The sequence below is a fragment of the Suillus plorans genome, assembly GCF_016647745.1.
Source record: "Suillus plorans strain S12 chromosome Unknown HD556scaffold_80, whole genome shotgun sequence".
NCBI classification, from domain to species: Eukaryota; Fungi; Basidiomycota; class Agaricomycetes; order Boletales; family Suillaceae; genus Suillus; species Suillus plorans.
This window is the reverse complement of record NW_024537464.1, coordinates 219,033-234,675: the sequence shown is the minus strand read 5'-3', so window position 1 is coordinate 234,675 and position 15,643 is coordinate 219,033. Positions and strand designations below refer to the sequence as shown.

At 48.7% G+C, this 15,643-nt stretch overlaps 3 protein-coding genes across 3 annotated transcripts; 2 read left to right on the top strand and 1 right to left on the bottom strand.

Annotated features, from left to right (window-relative positions):
• Positions 1-4: 4 nt before the first annotated feature.
• HD556DRAFT_1312847 (uncharacterized protein) lies at positions 5-1,637 on the bottom strand (the record flags this gene model as incomplete). The annotated part of the gene is made up of 6 exons (XM_041300727.1): positions 5-391; positions 444-614; positions 672-775; positions 806-1,260; positions 1,316-1,539; positions 1,634-1,637. Coding segments are annotated over 6 exons (1,345 nt in total), but the record flags the coding sequence as incomplete, so codon positions are not given.
• An 828-nt stretch (positions 1,638-2,465) lies between these two features.
• HD556DRAFT_1312846 (uncharacterized protein) lies at positions 2,466-6,360 on the top strand (the record flags this gene model as incomplete). The annotated part of the gene is given in 10 exon segments (XM_041300726.1): positions 2,466-2,918; positions 2,960-3,011; positions 3,127-3,457; positions 3,516-3,910; positions 3,957-4,148; positions 4,204-5,067; positions 5,125-5,320; positions 5,340-5,670; positions 5,732-6,040; positions 6,112-6,360. The coding sequence occupies 10 exon segments, from the start codon at positions 2,466-2,468 to the stop codon at positions 6,358-6,360; spliced, it is 3,372 nt and encodes a 1,123-aa protein (XP_041154745.1).
• Positions 6,361-14,275: 7,915 nt separating this feature from the next.
• HD556DRAFT_1246919 (uncharacterized protein) lies at positions 14,276-14,761 on the top strand (the record flags this gene model as incomplete). Its single annotated transcript, XM_041298652.1, has 1 exon — positions 14,276-14,761. The coding sequence occupies one exon, from the start codon at positions 14,276-14,278 to the stop codon at positions 14,759-14,761; it is 486 nt and encodes a 161-aa protein (XP_041154744.1).
• Between the last annotated feature and the right edge of the window lie 882 nt (positions 14,762-15,643).

The following is a 15,643-nucleotide window of genomic DNA, read 5'->3' as shown; positions in this document are numbered from 1 at the left end:
GAACCGATATGAGCCTGTTTGATGAACCTCGGCGGCCTTTTTGGAAGTCTGGCCGATGAGAGTGCAGCGGTGGCCGATGACTTTGCAGTTGGCCTGGGCCATAAGCCCTCATCATGAGCATCACCATCAGACCCATCAGACCCTTCGCCGACCGGTGAATGCATCTTGCCCTTGTCGTCAATCCACGCTTTGAACTTTAACGTTAGTCCAACCTGGTGGTCTTGTCGGTCCAACCAACATTCCAACAAGGCATTGGCTTCATTCCGTTGCATTTTGGATGGGTCTGTGATCTTGATATCATTTGGCAGGTATGTGCTGGAGATGAACCGTGACTGCCCCTTCATTATGTCACTCCATGGCACTGGGACCTTCCGTTTTCCGCAACATATTCCTATGGCGGCGGGTGTCAGATAATGGCACAGGTCTTCTATCATACGGCTTACTGTAATGAATGGTGAGGAATGACCGAATCATTGCCTTCTTGACTTCAAGCGAGACACCCTTAATATCAGGCAATATCGGCAAATCCATACGGTCCAGGTCGAACTCGTAATGAGGCTTGGGGACTCGGCGAGTGCCTCCCAACAGTGTGCCGTCCTGGTCTTGATCCTGGTCTTGGTGGAGGCAACATGAATTATATGAAGCGCCTCTCAGATGGTCTTGAGACTTACCGAATTCATCACCGATAAAATCTTCCCATGCCGGTAAGATGACCTGCCAGTCCTTGCATTTCATGAAGCTGGATCCTCTTCCGAGGTGTTCATTGAAGTCAAACCTGCCAAACCATGTAAGCACAATGACCGACCGACCGAGCATATCAACTTGCCCAGATGTAAGCAGGGCGCCCTTCTTGTCTTTCCAGGATCCCAATACAAAGAGTCTCATACCGGCCTGAGTAAACATCTCTTTGGCGAAGTGCTTGATCATTTTTTTGCCCTTCTTCTTAGCTGTCTTGGCCTGGACTACAGGGTCAGGCGCTTGATTTGTCCACTGGTCGGCCTTTGCCCGGGCTTCCTCCAACTCATCATCGTTGAGCCCTTTCATGATTGCCGTCATGGTAGGTTGATATCTTCTGAGGACTTCTTTCTGCTCAGGCTTCTGCCCAGTCTCCTCCTCGATTTCTTCATGTATTTGCTGAAGAATGTCGGCCTTCCGCTCCTCTTCGATGACTCGGCGGGCTGTCCATTTCTTTTGCAGCTTCATTGGCACTTTGGCATTAACCTTGGGTTTCTTGTGATTGTAGAACCACTGCCTGTATCTCTGTGCATGATGACTGTAATGCAGCATGACCCGAGATCAAAGCCGAAAAGCTTACCTCTTTTCGTTGCTTCAAGAGCTCTTTGTCCATCTTTGGAGCGAAAAGTTTTGCCTCTCTGGCGGCCACTTTGAAAATCTGTCGTTGCTCAGTTCCACTTGCCTTCTCCCAGTCCTCAACATGGGACTGCAGTGTGGTTGTCTCTTGGTCGTTCAACCGAGGCTGATCACCGGTGATTATCTTTGTCCGAGGCATATCACAGTAGGTAGCTTGGAGTAAAGAACCTGGAAATGTACGTGTAGGAGAGCGTTGATGTGGTTGATGGAACGAAAAATGGAAGGAAGCTCATGTGAGTTATGATTCACATAAGTGACACACCCATGTCATAAGTGAACGTAAGGGCTAGATTGTGCCAAATAGTGTGAGCCCTATCACTATAAGACTTATTGAGTGGTGTAGATGCATAGGTGGGTGGGTGGCATGAAATTGGAGGATCTGAAGTGCTCTTGACACATCATATACACAAATCACTATCAGTCATTGGAATTGCGCCGTGAATATCCATGCCAATGATTACCGAGAGATCAAAGTGACTATTACATACTAGGCATTGCATTTGGCAGTTGAATGTAAGCACTAAACCGTCCCAAAGTCTAAGCATCTCATTCCAAACAACACATCCTGACAAATGCAGCACTACTTCCGTCCATGGTCAAGTCAAAGCCAAAGGCCTGGAGTCCTCCAAAGACATCCTCTTTGGTTCAATGGGAGAACAAACGAACATCTAGAGGAGATATGGGATGATTTGTCAAAGCTCGACGTTACAACAAAACAACATCGGTTCATTCATCCCCCAGAAAATCGCCTACAAAGGACCGATCTACCAGAGGACTTCATGAGGAGGGCGACCATGAACACTACGACCTAGGTGAATGTAACTTGAAGCCTTTTCGTCTTCGCAAGTCCATGGCAAGCTCACCATTCACTTGCCTTGTCTCATGTGCTGACACCAAATATCAAGAGTCAAAATGACTATCTGCGCGAGTGGCAGTACAAGACCGAGGACTACTTAGACTTGCTCCTTTGGCGAGAGGGTCCACCTTCCAACAGGATGTGCTCTGTCTGTCCAAAGGATGGAGTCTACAGATGTCATGGCTGCATGGGTGAACCGCTCTTCTGTACCCATTGCTGTCGGACGTTTCACAGCCGCATGCCTTTCCATCGGATCAGTCAATGGACTGGGGGATTCTTCGAAGACACTTCCTTGACCAAGATTGGGTTTGAAGTCCACCTTGGCCATGCAGGCGAGCCTTGCCCCGGACTGACCGATGAGTGGTGCGACACAGATGATGAAGGAGACCAATTCACAGACAGCCCATGGATACCATTGGTTAATGATCCTCGGATGACTATGGTGGTGGATACGTCTGGGCTCCACTCCATGATGATCAGATTCTGTCAGTGCGCCGGTGCACTGAGCCCGGACATGCAACTATTTGAAACCGGCCTCTTCCCTGCATCTTTTACTTCGCCGAAGACAGCATTTACATTTGCGGTGTTGGACGACTTCCTGCTGGACAACCTGGAATGCGGGACATCGGCAATGAACTACTACAGTAAATTAAGAAGAATCACATCAAGCGTGTTCCCTCATCTGGTTTCAGTGAGTGATGTGGATTTCCTGCATTGCATTGCTCACAATAGCCGAAAGGACCGGTACAGAGAATTGATGAGGGTCGGCAGGCAGTGGAGACAAGTGAAGCAGCTCAAGTGGCATGGGTTTGGCCATGAGAAGTGAAAGCCGAAGGCAGGGGAGCTTGCACTCTTCTGTCCTGCATGTCCTCAGCCCGGTGTAAACCTCAGTATGTCAGACAGAAATGGATCCGACCCTGCATGGCTATATTCCAGATCTTTGGTCATGGATGGCAATTTCAAGGCCGAGCATTTACATCCCACCAATCCGACCGATGAAGTGGCATTGACTGACGGCTTGGGCTTCATGGTCAGCAACGCCCGATACAAAATGCATCTATCCCAGGCGCAGGACATTGTACAAAGGTCAGACTGTAATAACCACCGAGCGGTCAACCAAGCAAATGCTTCCCGCCACCGGCTGGAAGCCACAGAGATAGGAGGGTGTGCTTGCGCGAGACACGGGTGTTTTGTCCCTCATTCAATGGTGGACTTTCAGAAGGGGGAAAGGTTCGCCGTTCCAACTGCTAAATCGGCCAGGTTTAACTGATGAGTCGGCCGGTCAAAGGCAAATGAATATGGATTACGCGCTGTGTCAAGCTCTGGGGTACAACACCGATGGTATTGATCGGGCATTGACTTTCTATGACATTAATTGTCAATACAACAAGCATCTGAGCAAGCGGATTGAGGACTCGCCCTATCTTGACCTTCCATGGGGCATGGAGATTATTCCTGGCATCGGGCTCTGGCATGTCCACGGCCATCAAGACAAATGCTATGTGTGGTATGCATCCAATTTCATAACAGGTGCCGCCAGAATCGACGGCAAAATCATGGAGACCCTGTGGGCGCCCTTGAACATCATATCACCGTCAGCAAGAGGGATGTCCACCCCTCACCGAAAGGAGTGTTTGGACTTTCAGATGAATGATTGCAATTTTATGAAGATGATACGCATCAGTGAGCAATATCATGTTATCCAGCTAGCAAATTCAAATGCATTTAGGCAAATTCCTTTGCCGAAAATTTAAGGAGGCCATGCAGGGAGTCCAAGACAGCCGACATGCATTTGACCGGTTGAGCGAGACCGCCGAGGATGACACCCTTGTCAAATGGGAAGCAGAGGCCACTGCTGCTGAAGATGACCGACTTCATAATCCCAGCTCCATGGATATATACGAAGTTCAGTTGACCAAAGGTCCGTTGCAATGGGACTCTTGTATATTGAATATGCTGATGTCCTTGTGGCACAGCACCAACAAGAAAACAGCAAGAGTTGCACCTACTGAACCGTCAGGCACAATGGCCCACTGGTGAGATTCACCGGGGTGCTGCAACTTGGCTGGCCTGTGGAATGACACTGGAGGAAGTGCAAGTAGCCCTCCTGATCGATGTCAACAAGTTGGGGAAACGGCCGACCGACAATCAGAAGCTGGCTATTGCCCGGCGTCGTGACAGATTGCAAGGTCAACTAGATGAATTTGTGAGGGTCGCACCGACATTTCTTGGCAATGAATTCAACAGCTGCGACCATTTGGACGGTATGACAGTTATGTTGGACGCAACAGAATTGGATTCCGTCGGATCATCATCGGAGGCTCCCGATCGGTCAGATGATGAAGACCAACGTGATATATCGGTGGAGTTCAATCCCGAGACCGTGGTGATTCCATTACCGTCAAACATCGGCATCGAAAGGTGCGCCGAGTGGGGCGTCTCCGACCTTGTGCTACAAGAAATATCCTTAAGAGAGGGCCAAGCAAACGATGCATTGCATGCTGTGAGGGTCAACTTGGCTGACAAGGCCGTTCTCTTTCGCACCACGGTTCGGTCGGCAAAGTCACAAGCACGGTCGACCAGAGCATGGGCTCGTGTGCACTCAGTTGACAGAGTTCTTAACCTCAACACACAGATCTACGCAAAATGCCGGAAGCAGCTCATTAATCTCGGTGCCGATGACTTATTGATGAAGTATCGGCTATTGGAGAAGGCCGACCTCAAGGCCACTACCGTGGTGGCAGACCCAAATGCCCGCGGTCAAAGAAATAGCACATTAGCCTGGTTTTGGTCCATTGATGTCGAGGGGGATTCTACCAGCAATGACTGGATGAATGAATGTATGTACTTTGCCGACCTACCTCTTCCTATATAGTCGTAATTTACTTGCCAAATAGTTTACCGTGTCCATTGGCTCAGGACATTGGCACTGCGAAATCGTTGGGAAGAGGAGCTACTGCTGGTCGGTCGAGAAATGACATGGACGGTTGCATTCTTTATGCATAAATCTCAACAATGGGTCCGCCGAATGCAGGAGGCCGATGCAAAGGACATCATTGGGCACCGCTGCTATGCAGCCCGCCAGGCTAAAATGTATCTCTGACTATCCCAGCATGCAGAAGACAGCTTTGAGAGAACAAAAGGGGTGGCTGAGGTTGCGGAGTGACCGGGGTTCACATGCAGCTGCTAGATTAGTCATCAGTACAATGCTGATCCCCATAAAAGTTTTTTCCGTGTTGATGTTAACTACCACCATCATGTCCAACTCCCTAACATTGCATACGTATGAACTGAGTGACTTTACTCCGTGGGATGCTGCCAATGTTCTAGAGTTTGCTACGTCTCAATTCGCCGCGATCTGGCTGGCTTGCGACCGAAACCACATCCCTCGAACGCCGGCTTACAAAGCCACCTTCATTCGGCATCTTCAGTGGGAGGCAGATGTAAGTACATCATCAGTCGGTCGGTCGGCCATTGTGATCTTGTAGCTGATGCCTAAATCAGCGTTTTGTATTCCCATATATTAACATATCAGTGGTCCTCAACATCCACCCAACCATGCCCGACCTTCTCTGCAGCATCATCGGCAGATTTACCCGATTCCAAACTGGAACCATCACAGCCGAGGAATTGCATGATGAATTCTTTCTTCACTGCTCTCCGCATCGCCCTGGATTGACGTCCCACCACCGAGTTGTTCCTAACTATCCCTATGATTGGTGGAAGGATCGCTTTGACCGCTTGAGTTTTGAGCTGCCGGTCTTGAACCTGCAAGAGGTCATGGAGATGACCCATGACCACTTTGAACAACTGGTCGGTCATTTTATCTCTCTCACTTTCTTTCTGCTTCATGATGATGGACTTACTCTCATGTCAATCCTTAGCCGCTGGGAGCTATCCTTGAACCGGGTCCTGCGGTAACCGGTCAAGTGGACGGTGAAGCCCTCTTCAATCAAATTGTGGCCGCAAGAGCCCACCTCCAACATCTCGGCGAATCAATGGCTTCCTTGCTGGAGCAGAAAGCCGGGATTGCCGCTGCAGCCGCGTCCACCATGTCTCAACTTGAGGGACCAATTGCCGAGCTGGAGGAAGAGCTCTTAAATTCTGGTAGGCAATTGTCTGGCAAGGATTGACTTCACATCAATTGTGCTGTTCTATCGCCGATCTGACCGTCATTACCGGCAATGTGTGCATACTTACGAAATAGACATCGGTAGTATCGCCGAATTTACATTCATGCTCCAAATGTATATAGTATTACTCAATGAATCTCGGTCCTGTCCCATATAAGCTAACCATCAATTATGCCAGTTGTTCTGCCCCCGCAAATGACTCCAATTCAGACTGACTGGGTGTTACATACCACAACCATCGCTGGTGACTTTGTGCACCAGCTGTTTGCTTTCCACGTCGGTCGCCAGCAACAGGTGGTCTTGCCTCCGCTCACATTGGATGTGCCAACCATGCTTGCATGTCAGCAGTTGGCCCGAGTTCTTGCCGATGCATATTTACACCCAAGTAAGTCATTCCTGAATATAATCAGTGGTTTCCTGACGGACCACAGTTCACCTTAATCTTGATATGATTCGTTACAACGAGGCCCTCAACAAACGCTCTACCAGCCGGATCACAAAACATGAAGAGGCTCTGTCTAAAAAGTTCCCTCATAGTTCTCAACAGTTGCTTGACAAGCCCTCGGTTCTGGTGGATTCTGGTGGCCGGATTATCCTATGGTGTTACGACTGGGATGAGTCGAGCTATCTCTGTCTGAATAGACAATCGGCAAGATGCCAGATAGACGTGAGTCTTCTCTCGATTGAGAGATCAAGTATTCTGGCTAAGGCGAGTGTCGCTGACTCCCTTAGAATAGTGGTTCTTAGGCAGCAAGGTTGGAGACCTTGCTGAAGGACAATGTTCCAGGTAAAACCCAGTAGATTAAAGTAGAGAATACAACTGTAGGTAGGTAGGTTTATATACCAGTGTTCAAGCGGAGCTTGTAAATGTGTTATCAAGATAGAAGCAAAAAAGAGGCGGACAGCCCGCTTGGCGAGATAAGAGTCAAGATAAGAGATAGGCATGATAAGAGATAAGCGTGGTACGGATGGCCCGTTTAAGAAGCAAAAAGGAAAATGAGTATAGGGGCCTCTCTAAATGTTATTGTAACATTACCCCCCTGTTACGGTTGAAGTCTCCGACTTCAATTATTCTTCGGTGTCGCAGTATTCGTTCATGTAGTCGTAGTGGATGGGATCCGCGTCAGCGTTGTAGAACTCTGGTTCATTATACCTGGTGGCGTAATCCCGGTTCGCCCTTTCTATTTCTTCCTGAAGTTCTTCATCTTTCCTGGCCTCCCATGCCGCTAGTGCTTCATAGAAGCCTTCATCGGTATAAACCAATGGGAACAGTTCTTTCTTCGCAGCGTAAGGGCAATAAATGGAAAGATGGCCGGGCTTCTGGGCCTGGCAGATGCGGCAGTAATATTCGGGGCAATTCTTGTGACGGTGCCCAAGTTTCTTGCAGACGCGGCAGACGAAATTGTCTGCGGAAAACTGGGGTTGTTTTACAGTGATGACGTCGGGGGTTTCGGTGAGGTCAATGACTTCACGCTTCTTTCCCTTAGAAGCTCTAGTCTTTGACACTCCGTGCACGGTAGCCCCTCTACGGGTCTTTCGTTTGAAGACGACGGTGGGTTCGGGAATGGGGAGTGGTTCTTCGACTGGTGTCGGTTGAGCAGCAGGCTGAGTTTCTTCTCCAGCCGTAACTGCAGCAGGTACGTCGCTGGGGGGAGCGCTAGTAAAAGGGCTTGGCGGGCGACCGACTTCGGTCTGGTTTCGTTCTTCAACAGTCCGTATAACTGACTTGCAGATAGTGCTAAAAGCAGAAGGAAGCAGCTGAATCTCAAGGCTGCGTATTTGTCTTTGGAGGTGCTGGCATGCGAGTCTGAGGGCATCGTTTTCAATTTCTTTGAGTCTGAGCTCAAGGGCGGCGGTGGCGCGTATGATGTGAATCTGGGATATGACAGGGGCGGCAGTGGACGCGGGTGCTTCAGCGAGCTGTTTCTCAAGCTCAATTGCGTGGGGAAGGGACAACAGAGTGGTCTCGACGATGGCGTCGTCGTCTAGATTAAGAATGTTCTTTTTGTACGAAGAATTTCCGAGTGAGTGCGAGGATGATGATGATCCGGTAGGGGAGGGTGTCAAAGGTGGAGTCATGTTACTTGGGATTTGTTTGTGGGAGAATGATTCGTTCAGTTCAACTTGTGTCTCTTCTTATACGTGTTTAAGAGTTCTTTCGAACTCCGCAAATTTTCCTCGGGTATCCATTCGTTGCTTCCGGAGGAGTAGCCTATCCATGATACCAGATAGCGTCTTCGTTTACCCGTGCCCTTATGGCTAAGAATAGCTTCTACTTCGTATTCTTCTTCGCCATTGATAACGTCAGGTGGTGGTTCGGCGTAGTTCGGCCCGTGTATCTCTGTTTCGCGATAGGAGGATAGTTCAGAAGCGTGGAACGTGGGGTGGACCTTCCATTGTTCTGGAAGTTTCAGGGTGAACGTGATAGGAGATAAGACCGCGGTGATAAGGAATGGCCCGTATCTCTTGGGCGCAAGTTTCCTAGATGGTAATGATGTTAGGAGATTGGTGGCCGAGAGCCATACCTTATCTCCCGTCTTCCATGGTCGGTACTTTTCATGACGAGATCTTTCTGCCATTCGTTGCATAGCGATATTATGGCAGGCAAGAGCTTCTTCTCGTATCTTCTGGAGGTTCCTAAGTCTTTCTTCTGCTGCCGGCGTGTCTGATACTGATAAGATGTGTGGGATTCCTCGCGGTTCGTAACCCATCATGAGGAAGAACGGGGATGTGTTCCTGGCATCGTGCTTTCGATGATTATGGACGAACTCGGCGATAGGAAGGTGATTGGACCATTCTAACGGATTGCTTCTACAGTAAATCCGTAAGTAGGTTTCTAGTTCCTGGTTGAGTCGTTCTGTTTGTCCGTCTGTCTGGGGGTGGTAGGCGGTTGATGCGGCAATCTGATATCCGAGGAGCCGGGCAAGTTCTCGAGAGAATTTCGAAATGAACTGCGGTCCTCTATCTGAGATCACTTTCTCGTGGAGGCCGAATCTTTTGAACACGTTTTTGAGAAATAGTTTGGCCACTCCTTCGGAGGTGATGTTTTTGTTGCATGGTGAAATAATTACCCCCTTCATAAGCCCATGGTCTACCACGATCATGATAGAGTCAAAACCGCCCGATACGGGTAGGTCGGTGATAAGGTCGACAGAAACTTGGGAGAAAGGGCGAGTGGCGGTGGAGGGGATCGGGCGCAATGGCGGGGTAACAGGGTGTGTGTCAGTCTTCATCTGCTGACACAACGCGCATCCGTCGACGTATTTACGGATGTAAGTTCCCATGGCTGGCCACCAGAAATCTCGTTTGACGAGTTCCTCCGTCTTAAATCGGCCGGGATGCCCCGCCGTGGGATGATCATGGTGTTTGAATAACACATCATGCCGTTGGGCTGCTGGTACGTAAGCTCGATGTTTATAAAAGAGGACGCCATTGATGCACGTCCAATCGGAGAGGGCAGATTTCATCGGGGGAAGGCATACTCCGTCCAATGCTTCTAGGGCTTTCTGGTACACGGGGTCTTCAGCGGAGTTGCGCGCAATACTTTCTGACAAATCATTGTCAATTAGTCGCACGAACATGGTATCAGGGAGGAGAACGCGATTTTCATTATCATCTTTTCCGAGTGAATGGTCCGGGCGTCGAGATAGGGCATCAGGGGCGGCTAGTTTGGTCCCTGCGACGTGATGCAATTCCAACTGATAATTGAAAAGGATGAGCTGCCAACGTGCCTGTCTTCGTGTCAGCTTTTGGGCGGAGCGGAAGTATAGGAGGTTCATATGATCCGTGAATACTATCACGGTGTGGGGGCTTCCTTCTAAATAGTGGCGCCATTCCGAGAGTGCCCGAATGACCGCCAGCAGTTCTCTGTCAAAGATTTCATAGTTCCGTTCTGCAGGGTTGAGAGATTGGGATAGGTAACCGCATGGGTGGTACATTCCATTTTCATCAGTCTGCAGTAATACTGCTCCGGTTGCTGCTAACGATGCATCGGTAGCGATTGCGAACTGACGAGTTGGGTCCGGGTTTCTTAGTACTGGTTGCGATAAAAAGGCGTTTTTAAGGTGGTCAAAAGCGTTCTGGCATTTGTCAGTCCAAACGAAAGGGTGGTCTTTCTTCGTGAGGTCGATAAGGGGTCGAGCGATATCCGAGTAGTGAGCGATGAATGTCCGGTAGAAATTGCAGAATCCCAGGAAAGACCGTGTGTCTTTTAGGTTTCCCGGGGTTGGCCAATGTTTAATTCCGTCTACTTTGGCGGGTTCCATCCCTACTTCTCCTGGTCGGATCATCATTCCAAGATATTCTACTTCTCGTGCATCGAAGGTACATTTTTCCGGTTTAACGAATAGTTTCTCTTTTCGAAGGATGTCGAGGATTTCGATGGTTCGTGCTTGGTGCTGCTGAAGATCCTTCGAGAAGATCAAAAGATCGTCCATGTATATGACTAACCATCCCTGGTTTATCTGTTTCTGGCAGAGGTTGGTCATGAACGCCTGAAAGGTCGCGGGGGAATTTGTTAATCCAAAAAACATGACTGTTGGCTCGAACAGCCCTTCCTGAGTGGTAAACACCGCTTTCCATCGATCTTCTGGGTGGATCCTCACGTTATTGTACCCAGATCTTATGTCGATCTTTGTGAAGTACTTGGCGTCATAGAGTTGTTCAATGAGGGATTTTGGCAAGGGAAGGGGATATTGATTTCGTATGGTCCAATCGTTGAGATACCGATAATCTTGACAGGGACGCAGTTCTCCGCTTTTCTTTCCTACGAAAAAGAATCCGCTGGCTTGAGGTGACTTGGAGGGGACAATAAAACCTTTTCTGGTGTTTTCTTCGATAAACGTCTTGACAGCTTCTCGTTCTTTTCCCGATAACGGATAGACTTTCGACGTTTTGGGCACGAATCCTGGTTTGAGGTCGATACGATGATCTACCCCGGGTCTTTCCGGCGGGAGTTTGTTAAGACCATCCTTGGCAAAGACGTCTTGATACTGGTGGAGGAAGTGAGGGACGAGTTCTTCGAAAGTTTTCTTTTGTTTTTCTATTTCTCCTGCAACCGCGAATTCTTGGGCTTTATTACTTGTTTTTCCGTAGTTTTGTTCCCTTTTTGATGTTCCGTCTCGAACAAGTGGGGTATCGAAGGTTATATCTTCTATGATGCGTACGGTGGATCCATCAGTGGCGTACTCGACGAGTACTTTGTCACTGGCCAATTGATAGGCTAGTGGGTCTACGACTGGAGTTTTGAAGTTTTCTGACCAGACGTCTTCCTTTGTGTCATAGTTGGGTATTTCTTCATCAACTATTTCTTCTACAGAAGCGGTATAGGGGGAGGTGGTTTCTTTAGTTGCCACCTTCACCTGTATCGGCTTCCGTAGTTTGGAATTTGTCCAAATTCGGGTTGTTTCTTTTCCGACTTCTTTCTCTTTTCTGAAAAGCGGTGGGAGTGACTTCTTGCGTCTCTTTCTGTCGATGTTTTTTTCTATGGCAAGCGACTTCTTTGTTGATGGGAGTGATACGGTCTTGGCTTCCCAATCGATCTGGGGTTTCAGTGCAGCAAGCCAGGGGAATCCTAGGAGGATTTTGTCCTGTTTGGCTAGCTTTGCCACATTGAATTTCCCGATCATAGTTCGTTGATTGATTTTGATCGTGAGTACGCAATAACGAGAGATAAGTCCTCCTTGGGCATCCGATCCATCGGCGGTGATAACAGGGAAGGGTCGTGAGAGTTTATGGGTTCTTATTTTGTGCCTTTTACAGAAGGTATCGCTGATAAAGGTGCCGGATGCTCCGGAATCGATGACCATGGATGTTTCGACGGTTTGTACGCGTTTATCGGAAAAAATGGATGCAGGAATTCTTAATTCATTTCTGGTCCCGATAGAACGTATTAGTCGTACATGAGTGGGAGTTACTGACGTCGAGGCAGTGTCCCTTTCTAAAAATCCATCTCCACGAAGCGGTGTTCTACTTCGGTGAAGTTGCTGTCTTCTTCTTCTTCGACTTCTTTGGCTTTTTCTTTCATAGTCTTCCTTCGGACTGGTGCTTTCCTTCTCGGAGTTTCTTCTTCGTTTCTCTCCTTCTTTCTTCTGATGGGGTTCCTGGAGGAGGAAGCGCGACTTTCGACTTCGTCGTCGCTGCTACTTTCTTCTTCTTTGTTTCTTCGGATCTGTCCTCTTTCTCTTGGGTGGAAGGAGGTGTCGTTGGCACGGTGTCCTACTTGGTGACATTTGAAGCATCGTCCCTCTTTGAGGTGCTTCTTTAATTCCGCGTCTGAGAGACGGCTTATGCGGTCGACTTCCATGTCGTCGTCCCTTTTTGGAACGTAGTGTCTATTTCCGAAGTTCTTCTTCTTCTGTTGCTGGGGTCTTTCTTTCTTCTTGATGGCTTTCCATCTTTGGAAGGCGTTATCGAGATTAATGCAGGAGTTGACGACGGTGTCGAAGTTATCGAGAGTTTCACCTGTCCGGTGCAGGTTGTCCTGAAGCCCGTAGTCTAGGCCTTGTCGAAAGAATTCGATGAGGGGGGCTTGTTCGGTCATTCCTGCTCGGTGTGCGAGGAGTTTGTAATTGGAGATATAGGTGTGGAGATCTCCTTTCATCTCTAATCCTCGTATCTTCATCATGGCAGTTCCGGCGGGGTCCATGGGTTTAAAGGCTTCGTCGAAGTCCTTTTTGAATTTGGCCCAGGTTCCGTAGCCGATCATTAGTCCAGAGGTGTCTTTCCTCTTGGGGTCTAGGGCTGTTTCCATGAAGTCTTCCGCCCAAGCTGCTGCGTTTCCTTTCGTCATGTAGGATAACACAAGGATGATTTTCTTCTTATCATCCACGTAGACTTTGTCGTTAATGTCAAGGTATGCATGACATTTCATCATGAACCTTTTTGATTCTTCTCTGTCTCCATCAAATTCGGGAGGGGAACCGATCTTTAGTTCTATTTCTTTGTTCTGGGTCGTCATGGTGTTCAAAGGAGGAATGGTTGGTAGAGCTCCTAAGTTCAAGGCTCCGATCAAAGGAGTTAACGAAGTCGTGGTGTCGGTTTCGTTGCAGATGGCAACGGTTCAGGTGATAAAGACTTTAATCTTTTGTTACGACTGGGATGAGTCGAGCTATCTCTGTCTGAATAGACAATCGGCAAGATGCCAGATAGACGTGAGTCTTCTCTCGATTGAGAGATCAAGTATTCTGGCTAAGGCGAGTGTCGCTGACTCCCTTAGAATAGTGGTTCTTAGGCAGCAAGGTTGGAGACCTTGCTGAAGGACAATGTTCCAGGTAAAACCCAGTAGATTAAAGTAGAGAATACAACTGTAGGTAGGTAGGTTTATATACCAGTGTTCAAGCGGAGCTTGTAAATGTGTTATCAAGATAGAAGCAAAAAAGAGGCGGACAGCCCGCTTGGCGAGATAAGAGTCAAGATAAGAGATAGGCATGATAAGAGATAAGCGTGGTACGGACGGCCCGTTTAAGAAGCAAAAAGGAAAATGAGTATAGGGGCCTCTCTAAATGTTATTGTAACATATGGTACCTACCAGACGCTATTAGCCTCTGGATACAAGTATGCCGATGTATTGTTGCTTATCGGCCAACATTCACACTGACACAACAGGCCGAGATGGAAGAAGCCACCATTGGCATGGGTCATCTCCTCAAGACAAGCATGACCAGTGGAGAAGAGACCCATTGGCGAACATACGCTGGGTATTTTCATAAGAGCGACCGGCGCCCGCTGACTCCTGGATGCATCAACATGGCTCCTTGCTGGTTCCAGCAAGGCCGAGAGGTCAGGCCTGCTTTTCCACTGTAATGTCTGCTCACTCCAACTGTTCCAGCCATATGGTTTTCCACCCACCGGTGCGTTCGCTCCCAAGGTGTCAGGTACGCTCAAGGGGGAAGGAGCTCATATAGTTATAACATCCATGCAGCGCTCGGCGCTCCTGGCCTCTGCGGCTCTGCGGGTGATGCATCCAGAGTTATATTGGGCTTCGGTTAAAACCCAGATCAAACTTGCCCGATGGGCTATGGACAACGGCCACGATGAGATATATACTTGTTTGCAACTTTGGGCCTCGGTGCTCAACTGCGCAGCGGTTATTTGTAACCGGCAATGCCCTCTTCACAGAGATCCACGATCTCCTCCAGAGGGGTTCGACGTAATGACCAGTGTCGGCGAATATTACGACGGGCTCATGACCTTATCCAACCTCGGTATACAGTTGCGATACAACTCTGGCGCCATGGTTGCTTGCTCTGGACTGATCGTGAGGCATGGGGTCACATTCACCGGTGATCGCATTGTGTGGACGTGGTTCATGCGTGATAGCCTTCACAATTTTGTGGGGACACCTCGGCCACAGTATGCGAGTTACATGAATGTAGATTGGGATTTCTCAGTTTCAGCCTAGACAAATGCGTGATTACATCTGATGGTACATTACAGTTACATTTAACTTTGTACATAGTCATCAAAATGTTCCAGATTCATTTGAATCGATGTTGAATCGTCAAAGCTGGCGACCGAGCGATGGTGCTAAAATGTGTCGACCGATGCGCAAAGGAGACCCGTTCCACACCGGCCCACCTGATAGAACCCGAGCATTCTCCTCATTGTCCCGGACGATTTTCTCAGGCATTCATTTTTATCGGCTCACCTGATGGCATAGAGGGTTTATTTTCATCGGCCGGCCTGATTGCATCAGTTTCAGCGGCCCTGATGGCATCGGGAATGTCTTTCCACCGGCCCACATGATGGTGTCAGTGTCATGGGCTCATATGATTGTATGAGACATTCCTGTGTATTGGCCGACCTGATGGCATCGGGAATATGTTTCCATCGACCGACCGGATAGGATAGGTTCCAATGGCCCACCTGATTATACCAGACAATTGTTCCTATCGGCCGACTGGAGACCATCGTGAATTCATTGTCATCGCATGGGCCATCTGATCAGCACGAGCAATATATTTTCGATGGGCTGACTGACACGCACAGGAGATATATTCTGCATCGGCCTGCATGATACCTTCATACCCATTATTCGCATCGGCTGACCGGTACACACAGTCACTATTGTCTACATGGGCCGGGTTGAGAGCGTCACAATCCACCATCTTTGTTTCTTGGCGACCGGCCGACATGTTAATATTAAGCAACACCGTGTATAGGCCCAGCTGTTCCAATGGTCCATCAGTTAGTCAGTCGGCCGAATGTTAGACTCGGGCAAACACATTCAATCGGCCGACATCCGCTGGCCTGTGTGGAATGGCATATTTTCAACCTCGGCTGC